This window comes from Pholis gunnellus, assembly GCF_910591455.1.
Source record: "Pholis gunnellus genome assembly, chromosome: 18".
In the NCBI taxonomy this organism is placed as follows: Eukaryota; Metazoa; Chordata; class Actinopteri; order Perciformes; family Pholidae; genus Pholis; species Pholis gunnellus.
Window position 1 is genome coordinate 13,799,007 of NC_136545.1, and position 23,035 is coordinate 13,822,041.

General features: G+C 40.9%; 1 protein-coding gene across 1 annotated transcript in view; it reads right to left on the bottom strand.

Annotated features, from left to right (window-relative positions):
* Positions 1 to 23,035, bottom strand: part of astn2 (astrotactin 2) — a gene marked incomplete at both ends in the record, with an annotated part of 222,466 nt that overhangs the window by 139,491 nt on the left and 59,940 nt on the right. The window contains 2 exons of the mRNA XM_079179557.1: positions 3,961 to 4,113; positions 20,125 to 20,554. Coding sequence (XP_079035683.1) covers positions 3,961 to 4,113; positions 20,125 to 20,554 — 583 coding nt within the window. The remainder of the gene's footprint in view (positions 1 to 3,960; positions 4,114 to 20,124; positions 20,555 to 23,035) is intronic.

Below are 23,035 nucleotides of genomic sequence, written 5' to 3' on the forward strand. Positions count from 1 at the left end.
GTGATATACTGTACATTATCTGAAAGCTGGGATCCTGAAGATTAGATTAGCGTATCACTGTTTGTCAAGTTTTTCGAGTAATAAATCAGAACAAAAAAAGCAGCATATAAGGGCTTAGAACATGATGATAGAAGTATACGATGGCCTTTCCCATGATCACTTTAGTTGTTGCAGCAATTTGTTACACAGACTAGTGCTAAACTTAACTGTTTTCAACCACTCGATATTTATTAAAAAAAGTTATTAAAAAAAAATCCTTTCATTCAGATAGCTTGAGATGAGAGTTCTAGGGGCATCTGTGAATATGGTTCCAGTTTCTCTTTCACCAAAATGTGTAGCGATATTTATCCCCCTTACTGATAAATTACCATCTATAAACTACCTATGTGGTGTGGCCAACAAGATGTGTTGACACCTTTTCAACATCTGGCTAGAATGCATCCCGTGTAGACAACCACCGCCAAAGATGATTTGAGTAATCAAATTGCAATTTGCGTCTAAATCCTTCCTGGTGTAAGTGGGTAACTCACAGCTGGTCAGGTTTCATGGGATGCAATAGGAGATTGCAGGCCAGGTACAATTAACCTCTGAATAATAACTTTTGCTACGTACAGAATTGTTATCAATCTGCAAAATCTGTATCTGATAAATTATGCATGTTCATAGCAATTTTGAATCTGGCAATCTCCCTGATCATGCTTTGTGAAATATCCTCCAAATAAGATCCAGAGGGTGATTGCCAAGATGGGAAAATTGGAAAGTGAAGGTAGAGACTGCTCGGCAATCTGTGCATGAGCCAACATTTTTTAGAGAGTCCAGGTATACGATGGTGCTTCAGGAAACTAGGGCAATGCATGCTGACAGGGAAGTAAGGAATGCTGCCACAAAGCACAATTTAAATATGCAGACTTGTGGACACAAGGAGGAGAGTAGATGAGCAGCTAAAGGGTTCAGCTGAGCAGACACAAATGCTACTGTAGAGTAGTAGATAGTCAGCTGTGCTTCTCCATTGATGTAATTGTGAATCAAGTTAACTAAAGGTACTTTGGTCAGTGAACTACAGCCAGTTTTACTAGACAACCAGGCACTAGTCTGATGCGTTTCTCTTATTTGCTCCTGTTACCACTTCAACGCAGATCTGGGGTAGATCTCCAATCCAGACAGCCCTTAAGCCTAATGATTGGCCAGTAGGGACATGCTCTCTCCCCCATCGCTCATGCCTCACAGAAAAGAAAAAAAAAGTGCATTTCCTAGAAAATGAGTTGGTGTGCTGCTGGATGAGGACACCGCACGCATCATATCATTACAAAACCGACTGCTATTCCTCTCAGTGAGACGTCTTGGAAAATTGCTCTCCTCGTGTGCAGACGAGCCCACTGCCTGTGTTCTCAATAGTGAATTTAGACTCATATCCGCTTCTTAAAAATAGGGCCTAAAGTCCTTTTTCCGAAAGATATCTTAAATCGATATTAGGATCTAACCTTACAGATTTAAAAAGGGACGTCTTAGCGTTAAGATGCTATCTTGAACCCACGTTTGGTATGGCAAGACAGAGAGATGTGTGCCCAGCTGTATTAAACCCCTTTCAAGCCAGGCATGGGAGGAAAGACAAGAGGATTACTTGCTGATTTCTTCACAATGACATTTGAATACTTTTTTTTCCAGGTACGGAAATATCTAATTTGACATTTAGCATTTCCAAATAAGTAAGATGAGTCACTTACAAGTGGTGAAAGTATGTGCTTTTCTTAATATACCGTACATTTGAAATTGGGTGAGACCCCCCCCCGTCTTCATTGTGACCACCTGTATTTAATTCCAGTAGCTCAGACTAAGCACTTCTTGTCACTTCTCGTAAACTACACAGGTGACGTCTTCCACTTCCTGTCGCTTAGTTAGATCTGAATGGCATGGATCCATGTAATATCAAGCTATCCTTTTGGCCCTCAGCTCATTTCATCAAAAGTTCTGAACACAGGGGTGAGATAAAATGCGATAGCTGTTGCACAAGATAAAAAGCTCTACCAAGTTAAACAATATGGAAAAGAAAAGTATCTGCCCAACCACAATCCACTTTCCTCTTGGCCTCCAACTGGCAAGGAATTTGGCAATGCATTCATTTCATGTATCCAGCACTAACCTTCTGGCTCTGACCAATTAACACTCGCCTTTAATTAACCTCACTCTAACTAATGGAGTTTCCTCCTCAGTTGCAGCGTTTCTTCCATTATCATGTTTGCCTACTCTTTTGCACTTGAGGACACATTTTCAACCCTTATTACAGGCCGGCAAAGAAAACTATTTTACCAAAGACCTCAGAGAGGACATCTCTCAGCAGTGTCCTTCACGGAGTTGTGAGGAGCTTGACCTGCATGCATTTTCATTTTAGAGGTATCATCTGCTCAGAAGGCTGACACAAGATACCTTTTTAATATTACAGAGTTAAATCCTCAACAGCAAATAACACAAGCACAGGCAAAGCTGAAGAGTTTTAGATTACCACAGATATGAACTCTCTCCACCACTGGATATGTGACTGGAAAGACTAATAATGCCCACATAGGTAAGCATGGATAATATGCAAAAATGCTCAGTGCATTTTGCATCTACTGACAGTGATCAAGGGGGTACTAAGTTATTCTGGCGAGAGTAGGTGATCTCATCATGGTTAGTGTCTCATTTTCTGTGTTAATGTCTCACTGGTCATAAGGATATGACCAGTGACACAGGCTACATATCTGATTGAAATGATTGGGAGTGTTGCTGGTAATGAGCTAAAGTTATTGGTGTGGCGGAGTCTGGTGTCGCCAATGTGTCACATCTCAAAATTGTGCTCGTGTGAAACTGTGCTCCGAACATAAAGCCAACAGAGTAAACTGAAAGCAATTATAACAAAACATGTAAACAAAGATCGGAAGTGTACGGAGAGTGCCCCTTTTTTAAAAGTGCTATGACAAAGAGTAATCTTTCTATTTGAAATACAACAAATGATTAGATTGAAGATATTTTGTATTTGGGTGATGCTTTAACTTTTGTTATGAATTTACCCTAAGCAGATAAATACAAGCCTGTACAAAAGGTTAGATGCAAGTTTTTGTGAACCCCTGATGAATATGTAGATAAACGTTCACTCACAAATCTACATATTAATACATCTACATCTTAATACATTTCACAGATCAAATGAGGAATTACATGTTAAGTCACATTTACTTGAAATTGAACTGTGACATTGTCCTCAAAGCAGTTTGGCAATTATCCAGGGCAGTCATTAGAGGTCAAACAGTGAAATAATTGAGTGGAGAGTTCCTATATTTGCTGCATTTGCATTAGTTCCTCCCTTATTATAAACTTATGCAGGTCAAGCAAAATGGTACATCTAAATTGCCCATTAATGGCTATTGTCTGTCATCCTGAAATGAATGCATCGAAATAAATGGAAAGCAACTGCCACCTGTGGACCGTCTAATGCATCAACCATCTACAATGCTGTTCTTTGGATAAAATGAGGAAGACTATGTCATTTTCTCTTCTCCAGATTGTTTTTTTATAAAAAGCGACTCACAAAGGGAACAACTCACAAACTGAACAAGCTTCGACACCCTAATAGTCTCCCAAAAACAAATAACGGTTAATGGCTGATCCGGTGCTGGGTGGAAATGAAATGCACACAAATGTACACGTCTCTAAACGTAGAGCGGAGCTCAAATATGTGGCTTCAGGCTTATTTTGCATGATACGCTGGACCATGAATGTATGCATTTATCAAAAGGGCAAGTATCCTTGCCCAAAACCATACAATGTGTGCCACAGAATCACAGAAAGTAAGCAAACATTGTTCAGTATGCATAGTCAAATTAAAGAAAAACGTGAAAATGTTAGAAATCCTCTTTTTAGCCAGGTCTGTAACATTGTGCCAAAAAAAACCTTTAGTTTTTTGTATGACGTTTTTTGTCCTACCTCTGGTGTGGCTGGGGACCCTCCGGCGGCCCGTGGATGAGCTGTGAATGACGTGCTGGTAGTGAGACATGTCTGTTGGCGTGTTGGGAACACGGAAACTGTCCTGGAACCTCTGCATCAAATCCTCCACTGACTCCGTGTTTGGGTCAATGGCTACGAAAAAGAGATCCAAAGTGAAAATGTCAGTCACGTCAGAAGGCTTTAAAGTGAAAATCATTTTGCAAATAGTGACCAACACACAAGATATAGAAAACAAATACATACACACACACACACACACACACACACACACACACAGATGCATAAACGCAAACTCCCAAAAATAACTTTTTGTATTTCTTTTTTGAAAGATGAGAGATTAGAGTATTACATGCATCATGAGTCACTACTCTGTCTCGTCCACTGTATAAAAAAAATCATATTTATAAAGCACATTTAGTTATTTTTATAGTCCATTTTCTTCTTGCCATTTATTGATTCCATCAATTCAATATTGCCTCAACGCTCCCCCTGATGGCTCAGTCTGGATGAATGACTTCAATACAACTGGCTGGAGGGAGGGGAGGGAGGGGGGGGGGGGGGGGGGTAGTTAGTTTAAAGTAGAAAATTGCCAAAGGAAAGGACAGGAAATTGGCAGACCTGTGACCTGTCTGGATATTGTCTGGCTAATTAATTTATGCCACCAAAGAGACTAATCATCAGTAGACAATATTGAGTCTGACACACAAAAACAGATCAAAACATGTGGATATCGTGATATTCAAACTACCATCCATAGCCTCTCTTAATACCGCTTGGTTTTCAAGGTTTTTTTTTTAAGCGTTAATTTAATTAAAGTGGGGAAGTAAATCTGTAAACAGTAAGGTTTAGTGATGTGTCTGCACTGTATGGGGGCTGCAAGTAGCATGTACTGAAAGTGTAGGGTTAGAAAACGGTGGCCCAAAACAAACAATGGATCAAAAAAACAGCTCTGTCCCCAAACTTAGTAGAAGTATACCCATCTCCAAAGAACGGGGCCATTTATCACCCGAACCACCACTATCCCCACCTATCATCAACATCTTTTGATCCGTCAGTCTTGCTCTGAGGTGTACTCCACCCATGAATAATGGTGATGTGTTGCTCCCAGTGGATGCTCATCGTGCATCCCAATGAGCGTGCGAGAGCCGAGCGGGAGGGAGATGAAGAGGAGAGAGGGTGAAAGTGAAGAGGCAGGAGTATATTCACATTGTTTTTGATATTATGAATGGAAAGCTAACAACAACAGAGGCATTGCAGTGCACTTCAGAACAAATATTATCCTAGCAATGATACATAGCTCTTCGGAATCATTTGTGGTTCGCTCACTTTATAATGGTGATGTGGAACAGGGAATTGCTGTAGGCATGACCGCGGTAATAGGCTGCCGGTAACCAGGTGCAAGAGATTATGCAAAGTGACCATGACCTCATTTGAGGGACAGATGTTGGCTTCTGCTCTCTGGTCAAAGATGTTTTTGCATCAATTAATATTAATAAAATACTTTAAAGATGTTTGGTCATTGAAACTAAAGGGCAAATCCTGATCTCTTTTCTTAAACCATCATATCCTCAGTCTGAGACTTGGCCACCCAAACAAAACCACCCAGATATATATTTTAGTTCTTCTGTTGGGTTGTTAGTTAGGTTAGTCATCCATGTACCCTTGAATGTAAAGAAAACAACAGCAGAGCTTATGCAGCACGCTAACACACACTCTTCAATTAGCAGTGAAAGGAACACATGGTAAATAGGCATTTTGTTCATTGTTAATGTTGTATTGGGATAAAATACCTACTGTAATATATCTACTGTACATGAGTTGTTGACTAGGAGCCCAGCCTCTGGCCAGAGGTGCCTCATCGAAACACCTATTAATACATGATGGAAGAGGGAGTCAGGAAGCCGAACAATGTTGTTATTTAATTGTTTTCTCACGACTTCTCCACAGCCAACGGGCTGGAGATGTACTTTCTGGAGATATTTCCATTATAACAGTGTGTTACATTTTTGAATCCCAGTGTTATCACTATTCAAGGTGCCCTGAAGACAGACAACATGCTTAATGGGAGTCAAGCACACTCAAGCAGTTGAATCAATGGTTTATTGAGCAAGTGAGCATCAACTCTGCAAACCACTACAGTCAATAGTGTACCGAATGCAGTGCAATGAAAACAGCAGTAGCTCAGGATGGTAATTGCTGCAAGTTTGAGTGAGTTTTGAGAGCAAGATCAAACATATTTGAGATAGCTCTATAGGAGCATGTCAGCAATGGTGAAACGTTGGCATAGTACCACTGTACCAATCTGATGTAGGGACTGTATAACCTAATGACATCTTAACCCCACCCACACAAACACGCTTCACGCCTCTGGCCTGATGTGGTACCGTGGCTGCTGGGATCCCATCGGAAAAGTTTACTTTGCATTAGTGTGCTTTTTGCGCATTTGCCTAACTGCCACTACCGATACATCCCATTGCTGCTAAGTGCTTAAAATTCAGTGTAAGCTGTGTGAGCGCAATCACTGGCCACCCTAGCCTCATTGATATGTTGCTCATTTAATAGCTCACCGCTTGCTGCGTCTAGCTTTTAATGATGATAGCTGATTGAAGGCAGCTGGATAATACATCAATCAATCATAAACTGCAAATATATCCAAGTTGGGTACTTTAAGCTAACTAACCGCTTTGATACACTCATATTTTTGCTGTTGTTCTGAACACTGAAGTCAGTTGTACTTGGCATTAATAGTAAAAATGCAATAAATGATACCAACAAAGATTTGACTGAAAAAGAGAGAAGACGCCGCTCACTGGCTGTGATGCTGACGCAGCTACTATAGCTGTTGCCTCGGGCCGTGTTGATGTAAACTGAAGCAAGTGTGCACCAAAACTTGCCTGTGAGTGGGATCTGCTTTGTGCTGAAGAAATGCTTTTGAACACATGACACGGATACTAAAACAACAATTCCCTACTTTTCCTGGCTGCCACTTGCAAAGGATTTCCCATCCTCACGGTGTTCTTCAAAACCAACCAAAGCCAAGTCAGTTCTTCACACCACTGTAAGATCCACATAAGTGCGTGCTCCCACCACAATCCTCCCTCCTTTAAAACCGTTTGCTCCATCCATCGGTCTAAGAATAGGTAGACCTAGACACGGCAGAATGAGGTATAAACAAATAGTATTTTTTTACAGATAATATTTAATAGAATTCAAAGATAAGTGAATATTAACATTTAAATAAATAGGAAATTTCAGAAAATATAAGATGTAGAATATTAAACATTACTGAGCTTTGGCATCTCTTCTACTGACACATTTAAGGATAGGACCTGTAATTTATAGATAACGATACTATTATTCAAGGTGCACCAGGCCCATTATATTCGAAAAAAATAAAATTGGAGAACTTTGAGAATGTGAGTTTGCTGCGAGGAGAAACCTGCACAAAGTATAAAAGATAGCACGAGCTTAATGTAAAAAGCTTTTATTAAGTGGTTCATTGAGAACATGTGATAAACAGTATGACAATGTTTACAATGGAATGGGCACATTGCAAACAAATGCAAACAATTACAAGTTAAATATGTATAAAAGGACTGGTATGCATTACTTCGGTCATGAGACATTGCATGCAGTTTGTGTCCCGTAATAAGCATTTGAAAGAAATACAGTGTTGGGTTGTTTGTTGCCCAGCTGCACGAGAAAATAATCCCAAATAGTTTGATCCCAGAAAATATCCTACGTATTTTGACAACCGTGTTTGTTTCGGTCCATGGCATGGTATAATGTAAGATGGAGAATAACTCAAGGCCATGTGCATACATGTAGTGTGAATATGTGTGGAGTAAGAAATCACCCATTAAGGCTTTGGTGGAGTAGGTTTCTCTGTTAATCACAGCCACATGTGTCTTAAAAAGAGAATGAGGGTATGTGCTTACACACATCCACCCTACACAACATTCCTCTGACCACATTTGTTTTTGCTTTTTAAGATCCAACAGGCCTTCACTTCAGCTGTAATGTCAATACACAAAGCCTAAACCTTAGAGGGAAAGTGAATAGACAACAACTAAAAAAAAATGGAAAGGAGCTCCATTCCCTGTGGGCATTTATGGTAGTGCTTGGCTTATTTCAAGTACTTGGAGTTAGCGAACAAACGAGAGTCAAAGCAGGTGGCACTTAAGCTTTGACCTGCCATGACTGAGGAGTGTGTGTGACAGCATGCTTGAGGATAACTGCTTGCATACATATTTCATGGACTCCTGGAACTCTCCTTATCTCTCTTTCTTTGTTCCATTTCGGGGAAAGAAGAGATAGGCCAAGCAGAAGTGCCTAGAGCCACAGTCCCCTTGAAAAGAATGCAATTTGTCTCTAAAGGTTGTCACGACCCTTTTGCTGAAGTTTAGCTCATGTTTTTAACTTTGTCATTGCCATTAACACACACACACACACACACACACCTAAAATCTCAACCAACCTAAAATACAAAAACATTATGATGGAAATGTTCTTGCACCATCAAGTGCATAGTAATCCTGTAAAACTGACATTTTGGTACGATATTGTAAGACGAGACACAAATATCTATTCAGGTTGTTTTTTTTTTGTCCTGTAGGTCTCTAACCATTTTTGCTGTTATTCTCTATTTCTCACATTTGTCAGAAGCAGCCACCGCTACCAGGATATTTTATTCTGACACTTGTTTTTCCCCCAGACCCCCAAGTCCAAACTGGCTTCTCATTTTGAGTTCAATGTCAGCTAAAGCTCTGGTGGCTTTATTTTCTCCTTTTCATCTCCCTTATCTGCAGTTGCTCCCTTATCGTGTGTTCACAGTGTCTCATAAGCAGTGGATGTCAACAGCACGTTGCCTCAGTCAACTTGTTCCTGGGGGTCTCACAGTGCCCAGCACGAAAAGATAACCCTACTCTACCTTGTGTTTGTTGGACCGCACACTTGCCGTTGTTAATGCAGGCTTTTTGTGAAACCGTCTATGTTTGTTTTTTGTGTATGTAAATTCACAGCTGTTAACATAAACTGGACTCCAATCCCCATTTTCATCTTTTTATGGACTTTACTGGAGTATATCATTCTTTTCAACAAACCAAACGGTAAAAGAAAACTTTAGGTTTGATAAAATACTCAGTGAAGAGAATTATACTATATGTATAAATATGTACTTGATAATGACAAGAAGAGGAGGCAGACACACAAAAACAAGAACACATTTTGTTGGCATGATAAAGCGAACATTGTCATAGCCTAGCTGAGGAGACGACAGCTGACAGATTTAGCAAAAAAATATTCCCGCAGTGCAATTCAATTTCCATGTACTCTGGTTAGTAATACTTACTGACACCACTTTTGCTACTACTGCAGTTACTGCTCCACCTTCTACTGATACAATAACAAGAATAAAACTAGAAGTGGATATAAAATATCACAATCAAGAGAGGAGGTATCAATGCATTGATGCACTAATACATGCTTTCCTTTGGAATATTCACTGGTAAAGCACCAATTTGCAGAAGCTTCTAAAAATATACGTCTGGGTATGACGACACAAAATGGATTATAATGATGCCTGTATCTGATGCTTGTGCCTTCACAAAAAAAAATGATATTCAGCACCAGGAAGGGCAACAGTTGTTCTGTCAGCACAAAAATACACTGAAGGACTTGCTACTTCAAAAAGCCAAATGGACAAGACGAGGCTGGCTCCCACCAAATCGCTGATACAGCCTGTGGGAATTACTGTCTGTCAGAAACTGAAACCTTCGACCATGACTCCCTGATCATAAATAGCGCTTGACCCTTATTTCTCTTAGGCTCAAAGGATATTTTTTTTTTCTCTGCTGAAAGTCAGCGAGACACGGGGCAATATTTTCAGGCTCTTCAATATTGCCCTGTGCCCTAAGGCAGGTGGTGATACAGCTTGCAATGCAGCTTGGAAGATGGATTAGAGTGCTCTGAATCGTCACATATGGTAGAAGTAGTAGACTCTGTAGAATCCACTCCATGTCAAGCCGCACCTAGTGCTAGACCGCCTGTTTTAGGGGACACAGTATTGACCACGACCTTGAGGATTTTACCCCAATGGCCTAAGCCAAATGCAAAAAGTACAAAATGAAAAGAAAATGTGAATGTTTGTCACCATTCATTTTGTTTTGAAATAATAAAACAATGTGATCATTCATTGTAAGAAAATGTAAGTATTACCCCAGCCCTAGTAAGTGCCTTAAAATATACTGTTTAATACAACACCTACCTAAAGCCAAGAGCCACAAAATGTTAAATAAATAAAATGACAAATTTGGAACTAAATGCTGTGGTGGTATCCCTTATGCATGTGCTGCAAATTTAATGCCACTTCTTGACATATATGTTTTAACAATTACGAGTTAGTTATGGGCTTTTCCTATTCACAGCCATCCTGCCTGGCAGCCCAACAGCATTCATATACCGAGGAGCAGATGTAGCCACGAGGGAAATGGTGGGAAGATTTCTTAAGATCTTTGGACCCTGCAAACCCCTGCTGTTTTAATTTGGAGCCAATCTGCTGGAGGAAAAAGAAAGAGATCCCGATATATGAAATCCCTCTCTGATATATTAAATGTGCCATTGTTTCAATAGGAGCAGTCCACTCTGGCTCTCTGGGAAAAGCTCTGACAGCACTGCTTCTGGAAGTGTGACAGGTACAGCAGAAGAGAGTAAGAGGTTAGACAGAAGACAAAGAAGACAAAAAAAGACAAGAGTCGGAACAGGCAAGGGGTCGACAAATGAATGGAGAATGTCCGAGAAAGAACGAGTGTGAGGAAGAGATGGGTAGACAATGGATGCCATGCGTGTTGAAGCAAGGAGAAAGGAGATGATGTTGGGAATGAGATGCAAATAAGAGAGCCAGGAGGGATAAAGAGGAGGTAGAGCGAGCTAAGGAGCATGAGCTGAAAATATGAGACGATGGATAAAGGGAACAAATAAAAAGGAGAAGAAAGTGATCACAGAGGGAAAAGAGCGACAATGGGCAAGAATGAGAGTCAACATACAGATAGAAGTAGAGACAATACAATGAAACAGATTCATCATTTGAAAATGTACTTTTTATCATACGTTGAATGAATTTCAATCCAAGGATAGACGGATACAGTAGCACAATGGAAAGGAAATAAAAACTAAATCAGGAAGAGAACTTTAATCCCGAAATGTACGGAGATAAAGATCAAAGGGACTATATGCTGAGAGCATTGGCACAGTAGATACAACAAAAATGGGAGAAATAGCACATTTGACAATTTCTCTTTCCAAACATCACAGGAAGATAGGCCTGGGTGGAAATGCATTTTTATCCTATGGCGATTGCCAAGTCACTACAAAATGAAATTACGTTGACAGTTGAAAACCGTTTGACATCTGGAGGACTTAGAAACACAGAAGGAACGGACAGAAACTCCCTCGCTCTGTAGGATTTGAACGTAGGTCTCAAACCTGGTGATTCCCAGCCACTGGAAAGCATGTAATGTCTCATATTTAGTTAGACACTTCTACTGTCTGCTAGCTTTTGCCTCCACTTGTATATTTAAGGCAGCTGCTGTTTGCAGAGGAGCAGGAATAAAGTGCTATCTATAGCTCGGCTCTCTTGCCATGGGCGAGAATAAAATATGGATGTGTCTCCCCATGCTGCGCCAGCTGAACATTGCAGGCCAAGCTCTGACCTCCATCTGCTCCAGACAGGCTGAAGCTACTGACTGACAATCACAAATACACCCAGGTCATGAGGTTTAACAATGAAATCCTCATACAAGACATTCATCCGTTGGAACAGTGTGGAAGACGGTGACTCAATGAATTATTCTGTACATTTTTTAAGAAGTAACAATGACGAGCAGTCTATTCCTGGCAGGAAACACCTACTTTGAAGTCTGCAGACAATGTTATGCGCAAATGGTGAGAGCAACTTTCATACAAAACATTTTCGTTATTATTTGCGATGAGTTTTCCACAATGAAAAACATACACAGGGCCTGATTTCTTCAATCTGATATCTTCAATCAGCATCAGAGTTAAATGGCTTTTGGGACAATCTGAAAACATTGGAGGCAAAATCTATTGCATACAGACACTTTCCCCACACACACACACACACGCAGGCCTTTTATGTATGCTTCGTTACAGAAACAAAGACGGAGAGAAGAATGTTATCTTCCACAGTGACGTCCTTTGACAATCAATCAACCATTACCGGGCTGCATTGTTGACCATGTTTCAGATCGTATCGTAGAAAGCCAGGCAGAAACGCAGTTAACGATGCATCCCCTGGATGGTTGACCATGTTTCATGTCCATTTTTAAAAGATCTTAAAATAAGCTCTTTGAAAATCTAATTAACTCTATAACCTGTCAAATAATGAGAACTGAAACTGAACCTCGGTTGTTTTCTCGAGCTCCTTTTCCATGATCAGCACCGAGATTTGTGTAAGTCACGGTAGGGTATGAAAATCATTATACACATAGACTTTGGTGAGTCACCCTCCTCACACATCTCCCAGAGCTCACTCTGACCTAATGGGCTCTGCTCAGATGGCAAAAGAATCTAGCTGTGCCCCTGGGAACCCCTCGGATTGCAGCTGAGACAAATGGCAGGTATTTAGCCCATTTATTTCCCATTTCCGAAGCAAATTCGTTTCAGTGTTTCATTGGAATGCTCTACTAGTCTATTAGATTGTGAAAGGTAAGAAGGGGTGCTCTCCCTTGGGAGCTTTGATGGGAGTGTAAAACCCATCAAATGTGGTTCTGGTCAGTATCTTCGTTCTATACCTGCCTGAAAACACTGAGCATGACTGCAGCAAATTGCTTAACTGTTCCCTTAATCAAAGAGTAGGCGTCCACATAATATGTGGCTTATAGCAATTTGAGTGAAAACACTGGATTGTGACATTCCCCCGCCTTTCTTCCATCTCTCTCTAAGTGCAGCTGTATGGAGCGCTTGGACATCTTAGCCGAGGACTGAGTGGACAAGTGGGATAGACTCATGCCTGAAAGCCATCCTCCACAGCACACTGCTTCTCCATCCTGCCTGCTGGGGCTCTGTGGGAGCTTAACTTAACTAAACTTCTGACACCGCATGTAAAGATTGGTTACGTGGTGACGCATTCATGATCATCCAACATGTACTTTTGTTTTTGAAATTCGTTATGCATCGTTTTAGGCTAATGCGTAAATACTTGCCATACATCAGATCCAGGCTATAGCAGCATCACATGAAGGAGTGGTGTTGTCAAGCTAAACAATAGGGCTGTACCCAAAATCTACAATGTTTGGGGCCACTGTTTTAACCTTCACAATAAAAGCCATGCCACATACACTGGAAATATCTAAATACATCCCTACTTTCACATTTAAAAAGGAATGTTTTGGATATGCTTAATAATTGCTGTGTGATGGGGATTTTCTGTGTATGACCATTGTGACTCCTCTAAGTTCTGACTGTGCAATGTGACTCTAATGACTGTCTTTATAGTAAAACTATATTAAACTTTTGACAGATTCCAAAGAGAACAATAACTATTACAAAAAAAAGAAATTTAATATTTCCAGATATTGCTACGGTGTTACTGGGAACATTTCCGGCAATGTAGGAGCAGAAATGAAGCGGAAAAGACATTATGCAAATATAATTACGTTAGGGTGCCAATTTATCGCACACGAGATAATTCATCACGCCCAGAAACAATTCAGTTAATTTAACACGCTGCAAGCAACAGTGTTTTTTCGACAATTAAGTGTTGACCAAAGGCAAGCAGAGGAGAACAGCTGCAGTTTGGATTCTACCCTGAACAACCCCAAACAATGGAAGGATGGCTTGGCAATATAAGGCACACATACAGTATATTCATTTTTTCTCAGTTTCATGATGGCATTATTTGATTTGTTAAAATCAACTGTAGATACAAATGTCATTGTTTGCTTTTTATTCCTCATGTTCTAGTCTGAATTACAGAAAGACCCCAATATATCATTTCGGGGTCCAAGCATGCTGTAATTAGTCTATTTTTAATATCTCACCATGTCTTTAAACAGTGTGAATAAGCAGAATAATAATGCTAATGAACTCTTTTGAAAAGCAAGGAGCAGAGTACCAGTGAGTGATATATTGACCATTACATGCGGGTGAGCAGCCAACACCATCATTTCAAAACAGCCTCATAAAGATGGCTCACGAGTTGGCGATCGACCCACATCATATTGATCTTGCGCGGCGGCCTCGGTGCATACAAACTCATTCCTACTGGCATGCCGGGTTTTTCTCAGTCTCTGACAAAAGCCTCACGTTAGATCGGCATACTAAGGCTTCAGTTCTTAATGAGTCACTATACCCGGACTTTCTAGTCTTTTCTGCTGCAAATCATCTCATCAGCTGCTGTGCTGTGCAGAGTGGGGTTTACTCAGTGTGCTTCCTGACAAACGCAACGCACTAGAGATTGCCGAGGCCATGATTGATGAAACTGACGCCGTCTGTTTTCACACTGAAGTGGGTACAGGACAAAAATTGTATGATAAACTGCTGAAAAATACCACATTAATTGGATTTATTAGCCGAGTTAATCTGTAGGAAAACATTCCGACGTACGGCCTACGTGCTCAATCTCGATCACGCAGCGTTGTTTGTGCACACTCGTACATATGCTGCGCATGTGTATCCTTAAATCGTCTTATTCATCTCACTAAATTGCCCTCATTGACAACACACAACTTAAAATGCTTTCCGCAGATGGGCCAAAAGGAAGAATGGGAAGTCTTTGTAATTAACTCCCCTCTATTTATCATGGGGAAGGATGACAAGCTTGATTCGGTATTAATCAAAACATTACCCTGAGCTAGCTTGAGTGCGCCAAGCTGGCAGCCATTTCTCATCAATGATGTCACATTAGCGATCTGAAGCTTGACACTGGATTATTACTCTCCAGTCTTGAGTTCAATTAGAGCTCAGTAAACACTCGATAAGCTTGGTGACGACAGTGGTCTTGGGGATGATATAACAATCTTCTTTCTTTTTTTTTTATCTACTTCTTAACTTCTTTCAATTCACTACATCATTACCACTGTAGATCTCGAGTAGTCAACATTTTTTGTTTGTATCTTTCACCGTAGCTATGTCTGCAAAGACACACAGAGCTAAGGTCATTTGATAATTCCTCTCGGCTATGACCTTATTCTCCCCACAGACACTGAGGAAGTCTTGGACACCACTGACATCTTTGCTCTGGTTTTGTTGTTTGAACAGAATTTAGGCAAAGTTATGGAAGTCGTTCCCTCCCTTGCTCCTTAGTTGTAGAAACAAATGGGGGGGAGAAAAACCACATGCAGACTCACTGTAGTTGTTGGAATCAGAAGGGAAATGTGTGCTTTTTGTTCAGCTTGTGTCGAGCGGCTCCACAGAGGGAGGGGAAACCCACTGTAATATCATGGGATCTTTGTCAAACTGCATTTCTCTCTTTGGTCTAGTTTTTTTTAAGCAATATTTAGTTGCATGTTTACTCCCTCAAGGTTGTAAAATCTAAGTATCTTACAGCAGATTCTCAGTGGGTTACATGTGGGGGCTCTAGGCGTTATCTGTGTTTACAACATGAAATAAATACTCAGTAATTGCATTCAATGGGCTTTACAAATCATTTTACTGAAAGGAATATGACGCACAACAGGAAAGCCTTTTGGGATATGGAAATGCTTAACTATAGCAGAAATTCTTAATTTATCAGCCATGCTTTTTTTCATTAGCTACAGTATGCCCCTAAAGCCTTTTTATAGCAACCCCTGTGCTTTCAAAGGAACAATCATAATGCTGCAATATAATCTATGACCATTTGTTGGATCAGTTAGTTCAACTCATCAGTTATATCTATTCAGGGGGGAAAGAGCAGTTATCACTTAATGCTTTGACCAACTCATTTTTACATATTAAAAGTCTAATACTTAATTACCAGTGTTGCACTTGACTGCTGGAGATAGCTTAGCTTAAGACTCTTCAGAAGTTACCTTTAAAAATGTTACATATCTATTATATATTTCGTATAATACGTGTGGTTCTCAACCCACCGAGATCTACAGGCACCAGGTAGAGCAAGCTTTATCTTTATTTATTCATGTTAATACGTTGAGTAAAATGCAGATATTCTACGAAGTTCTCACATAGAGCTTTAAGTTAATGTTGTTTTTCCAGTTAGCGCGTTCAATCAGAGGGTAACGTGGCCTTGATTGTTGTCTTTATCACTATCAAATAAGTGAGAAACACTCGTGTCAGCAGGAGAAGAAAAGCATTAGTGTCAGTTGTCAAAGATGACCTCGACACCTCGCCTTAGAATGTGTGTTAGACAGAGCTGATGAGAGTCATTCTACATGGGAATTGGATGTTTTTGCGCTTTATTAATGTGAGAACCAGTTCAATGGGCCCAGCCAAGACACCCTTAGCACAGTGTTGGCAGAGCTGTGGTGTGAAGTGCTGGGCCAATCACGTTTTTAAGTAGTTGTTCAACTGTTCTATGCACTATTGTATTTGGCTTCGCAGTGAAACAATACTGTTTTTTAGAATCAAGATGTTTCAGCTCAGTACTTCACACTTTTAAGCAATACACAGATTATAAACCCACAGACTTGTTCGGACTCTAATGGGAAAACAAATGCAAGGTCTAGAAGAAAAATAACAAGATGAAAGAATGATGTGATGTGTGCTTTTACAGTTGACAGTGATGAACTACAATACAGTCTCTTTTTTTCCCTCCAGACAGACATGTTGAGTCTGAGGCCTGGGGCCATTTAACCCCACAGAGAGGATGCTTTGTCTATCTAGAATAAGGCAACAGCAGCATTAGTTGTCTATCACTATCTGCCATTAGATCTGGTCCCCGCCGCTGTGATTTGGTCTGTGATTTCTGGGACAAGAGACACCGTTACATTTCTGTCAAAATCGGTGTTCGGTGAAGTGAGACTTCCGTGCAGTTCTAAACTGTGTACAATGTTATCCATCAAATGTGTACAGCTCATCTAGGAGATCCTGGAGACTAGAGCATATAAACCAAACGTTATGCAAATATGCATGTAAAAGCTCAACATCGTGAATTTTCAGTGAAGAATTGCCTAGTATTGAAGAATGGGCAAATATCCATCAAACTTTGTTTCTCGGATTTTATTAAAGGAAATAAATAACGGAAGATGAATAGTAAGTGGGCCATGTGACCAAATGCTTTGCTTGATTATTGCTCACAATGGAGTATTATATTATATGTATGATATTTGCTGTGGTGGTTGTGACTCGCAAAACACTATAATAGCAATATGACCCCAATATTTGTGAGTGTATAAACCAGAAATGACATTTGTACTATCTGACAACAGGAGATCTCTGGTGGTCATTACTATATTCTCAGTTTATGAAGCTAACATTAAGGATACATGTATCTGAGTCTGCAAGGACATAAAGAACCTCTCTATAACATATTTGTATGGAGGCAGTAGAGAAGGAAATCAAATATTACTGGTCCTCTCTATATTATATACTCTGCATATTCAGTGTTTACTCTTTTTCTGACCTAAAATGTTGCCACACCCACAGGAGAGGTAACGCAAGAACAACAATGTGCCAACAGTTGCTGTGAGAGGTACGGGGTCAGATTCTGTTGAGCCCAGGCTTGTTTACAAGAGCCCAATGTTCTTCATAGCTCCTAATTCTGCTCTCAAAGTGAACCAGATTGATGCATTTAACCTAAAAATATAAAAGCTGTTCTTTAAGGGGAGTCCACCCATCATAGTCTCACGAAGTCCAATAGGAAACATTGCTTGTAAGTATGAGTCCAAGCACATGATATGCATAAATTGCTTCACATGTAGGTTGGCAGCAGAAGATGCAGCTTACTGCTGCTGTGCACTGTAAACTGAGAGTGAGAGGTATCCGTGACGATGGCAGTCTGATGCTGATAACCGGTCCCTGAGCTCTCATCACAGAACATGATTTTCAGCGTGCCGCTAAGGTTTTTCTGCACCTGATTTACACTTTCCACGCTGCCCAAATGCATTCCCAAAGCCATGGGAATTGCTGAATAATGAAATTGACAAGCCTCATTTGTTTGGTTGTCTGTTTAACAAAAGCCAATGCCATGCGCAACCCTGTGAGGCATAGCCATAATCCCTGGGGATAATACAATTGAGTTCAGTTGAAAGGGGTTATCTGTCAGCAAGGACAGACAGATAAAGGATGACTGGTATTTGGAGACTTTTCGGATGCTGAGCAGCATGGAACAGGTGGGACAGGAGTTAATCGGCCCTGTATTCAAATGTCGCCGCTTTATGCAAGGTACAGATGGGAAGGAAGAGGCATCAAATTAAATGGTTTGTGTGATTATCTTTTGGAATTTTTTTTTCCAAGAGCTGCATTTGATTAAAAAAAAGAAAATCATAATCTGATTTGTCACAAAACTTGCCACATATATACAGAGTAAGTGTCCTAGAAACACGGTGTCTTTCTTGGTTAAATTCTATGTGTCTCAAAATGAATAAAAGTACATTTAGTCTTAGTGCTTGCAACCGGTTTGCTTGGTTCTCTTCTCAGGGCCATTTGGGGACGACTGTCACCTTTTTGTTCTCTTGTAATAATGGCATCGTTTGGTGATTAGCCCAGGAGACCGGCTCGTATTGCAGGAGCCTTGACTTCTCTAACCTCTGCCTCACTTCTCTTTTCCCGGTGGCTATCGCAACATTTCGGCTTTCCACTTGGGAACAGAGCAGAAATTAACCTCTATCCCTTCACCTTGTAGCATCATTTTCTGTTTAATTTTTAAATAAGGGCTCAACATACGATATTCAAGCCTTAAGGTTTTATCATGATTGAAATGCAAATTACATTTTTAGAGTCAGTTTTAGCTGTGGTCCAGGTCAGGGACGATGGCTATGTTAACTTAAGGGTTGTTTGAAAAAGGTAATAATTAATAAAAAGTTACACTTTTTATTTTACATGTTGTTATCCTCCATCCAAATATTAATAATGTTAAACTACAAACATCATCAGCTTTCTCTGTTGTTGAGCTATAACTTATTTCTTTCAGGATCTCAAACATGGATCAGCATTGTGCCAAAATACAATATTTTGTGGTTATCCTTTTTAGCCTATTTTCAGAAAGGAAGCACCCAGTCTGACGTTAAAAAAAAAAGCTTGTGTGAATCCGGTTATGTTAGGTGACGAATACTATGGGAACGAGAGGGCATTTCCACAAACTTCTCCCATGCATAATTCAGTAATACATGAATAACCACGGCACCCTCCAACTCAGTCAGCAACCTTCAATTATTAAAGTTGTGCTTTGCAGAGGAGCACCCCAAGTTCAAAACGGATATGATGGGAACAAACGCTACATAGCCCGAGATTACAATGTTTAGAGACGTTGTTTGGGATCTCTGCAGCAAACTTTTTTGAAGCATCACCTCCAGTATTGTTACTAATGGCTGAATAGAATGTGTGCCCTCGCTTGAACTACAGACCCCCGACTATGTTTAGCAAGGGTCAACGAGCCACCTACTGACACGCCTCAGCATCTAAATCGACCAGACCGATGGCCCCTGTCACTTGACCTTTAGACATTGCATTAAATTACATGAAACTGCACGACACACACAGAGCCGGTGGCTATGTTAACTGCGCGGGTGTGGGTTCACTGTTGATGTGGTTTCAGAAGGAAAAATACAGTCGATACTCGAGGAGTACAGAATTCTCATCATTGCCAGCATGACGCGATGGCGTGAGTCATACAAACCTGCTACATTTTTGACTAAATGTAACCAGGACATGCTGTCATATCGAGAACATGGTCGGGCTGGCCAGAGCCAAAGTGAACTGTCCAGGCTCGGCCATCTGGGGAGCTGGCACTGAGCTTCTCCACGGATGTACAAATCATGCTCTCAGGACTACCACTGAGCGCAGCAGATTGTCGGTGACAACTCAAATTTTTTTTTAGTGTACGCTGCTCTTAGTTGAATGATAGCGACAAAAACCATCACCGTGCCGTTAATCTCAAAGCAATCACATAATCAATCTCCATTATGCACACAGCTATTGTTTCCATCATACGGAATTGTTTTTCAAGGGAAAAGGTATTTAACCTACCTCGTTTTTCAAAATGATGCTTAATGTCGTTTTCCTTGCACATGATGTCTGCGTGCCCTCCAATGCCGATGTTAACTCCATAGTCCTCCTGGGCCTTCCCGTCACCCAGCTTGGTGTGGAGCTGGTTGGGCGTGGAGTTAAGCGAGTGTCCACCCGGGTCGTCCTCGTCGCAGTCGTAATCGTCGAGAATGGGGGTTTCCCGAATGGGCATGCCAATGACCGAGCTCCCGTGCTGGTGTGTGCTCCGGGAGCCCCGGTAGCTGTCGCGGCCCTGGGGTCCAAGCAGAACGGAGGGAATGTAGTGGATCTCGTGGGTGGCCTCGGTGCTGGCACTCTTCTGGGGGATGCGTCGGCGCTTGCACCATCGGTGACGGGTGTACAGGACGAGGGTGAAGAGGAGAATTAGGAGGAGGAGGGCAATGAGGCCTCCCTGAATGACAGCAAGAGAAAAGAAAGAAAGAGAGAATGTGAGGGAAGCACACAAGGACGACAACTCTGATGTTCACACTTAATTGCTAATGCTGATATTCTATGTACTACGCAACAAAAGACACATTTAGTACACCTCTAATGAAAATCGCTGCTCCACTTTGACTTACAATGGGCTGAAATGGCAATTAGCACCATTTGCCACCTATTGAATGAAGTCTGGCAATCACCACTTCAATGAGTGAGCTCTCAAAACAACATGAGGTAGCTAACAAGAGACTGATTTCTGCCTCAGCAAGTACAGACAAGTGCACTGGTCAATATACAGACAATTATTTGACATATGAAAAAGTCTCTAAAAGGATGTCAACCTCGTAGACTCGTCTTCATAAAGCGTTTTCAAAGTCTGACACTGTGTGCAACACCTAAAACTAAATGTAGGGGGACGCAGGTTTTCATGACACAACACATATCTGTATATTTTAAATTTCAATTCAATTTGTCTAATTTTGACACATTGTCCGTGACTGTGAGTGAGCCAAATTACAGTTGTTTTCAGAGCACCAGGATACACCTGTCCCTTTCACATCACACAGTATCTTTGCCTCTCGTCCCCTACACACACACACACACACACACAAACACGCACACACCCACGTCATAGCATATCCCATTTTTGCTTCAAATGCAATTTCTCAGTACATCAGAAGACAAAGGAAGCTGGTGAGGATCATAAGTTATTCTGGTCATATTTAGGACAAACAATGAAACACGGGGCACCCCCTGTAGCGATGATGACATTAGCAACTAATTAGAAGGAAGGAAGGATACGGACATGCACTAATTCAAATTTCTGTACAGCACAGAATCACCACTTTGCTAGCACATTGTGCACTTTTGCAGACATACAGTAGTCACCTGCAGACATTCACATACATATATTTACAGGAGTTAAGTAATACCTTATATTAAAATGCAGCCCAACTTCAACCCCAAAATCTAAAACTACGACCTAAAAAAATTCCCACAGAATTGAATAAGCACTGTAATTTGGAACCATAAGGTTCACAAACACGAAATGTACTCCATGGCTACCAGTAGGAATTGATTCTATTGTATCCATTCTCTATCTATACAGTTTCTACAGCACATAGACAAAGATATGTGGCAGACATCATTTTCTTTGTTGCAGCGCTGCATCTGGATTCCTTTCTTCTGAGTGTCACACACACACACCAACACACCAGGGATGTTAGCCTGTTTTGCCCTCCCTTTCTTCCTATGGTCCTTTCATCCTCTTGATGTGGCCCTGTAAATTCACCGAGGAGCTTCACATGTCTCCACGGTTCATTCAATATCTCACAATCACAGAAACATCAAACACCCCAACATGCTGGATGATGAAAGTAAATCCATATGTACAGAACGGTGAGGAAAAAGGGGAGGGCGTGACTTATTCTTTGATTTCTTTTTCGCACAATGACATCCTATAGGTGAGTTTTTGACACAGCAAGCCAACGCAGCCTAAAGGCGATATATATACACATGCGTGATGTCAGAGAGAAAATGCAGGTTCAGCACTTTTGCGAGCATATGTTTAAAGGTGTGGGGACATTCACAAATGTACACACACACACACACACACACACACACACACACACACACACACACACACAGATGCCCATGTGCACAAACGTCAGCCACAGGAGCGAGAACGCAGGGGACACGTGTGCAAACGCAGACCCACACACTAAATCGAGACAGAATAATGAATAAAATCCACAAGAGATCATTCATCACAACATTTAAAATTCCATCTTCATGTGGGAAAAACAAACCCCTTTGAAATTATAACTCATGCACTGCTGGGTGTCCATAAATCAAACTACGCTGAGAGGGGAGGCAGCCCAGGGAGGACTAGCACCGCGGACAAACCTGTTCATTAATCTCCAATAGGATGGCAGCTTTGCAGAAATGCAGTCCCGCAGACTCCCCTTCCTGTGAACTTCTACATTAATTCACCCTGAAAAATGGCAAAAAAACTCATGAAGGCTTATGTTTCATTCCAGCAGCAGAGTGATAATGGAGTGACATTGTAAGGCTCTGCAGCAGCACTCAAGGAAACTGCAATAGAAAAAAATAAAAAAAATAAAAAAGTTAAAATCTTTGATGCAAATATAGCTATTATCCGTTTAAAAACGCAAGACAGAAATATTTCCTGTAGCTCGGTGATGCACTTATTCATCTCAACACTGCTGTAACACGTCAGTCAATGGAATGCGGAGAAGGAATTGTCCATTTGTCACGGAAACTTTGAATAATGACACCTTTTACAATTACACCACGCACTGGTAGGACATATTGACATTTAAAATGACCTTCATCACCCTCCTCATATTTAAATATTAATACTGCAGACTTATCACGTAAGTGCTATTACAATACAGACGGAATCTAAAAGCTTGACAAAGTTCAAGCACTC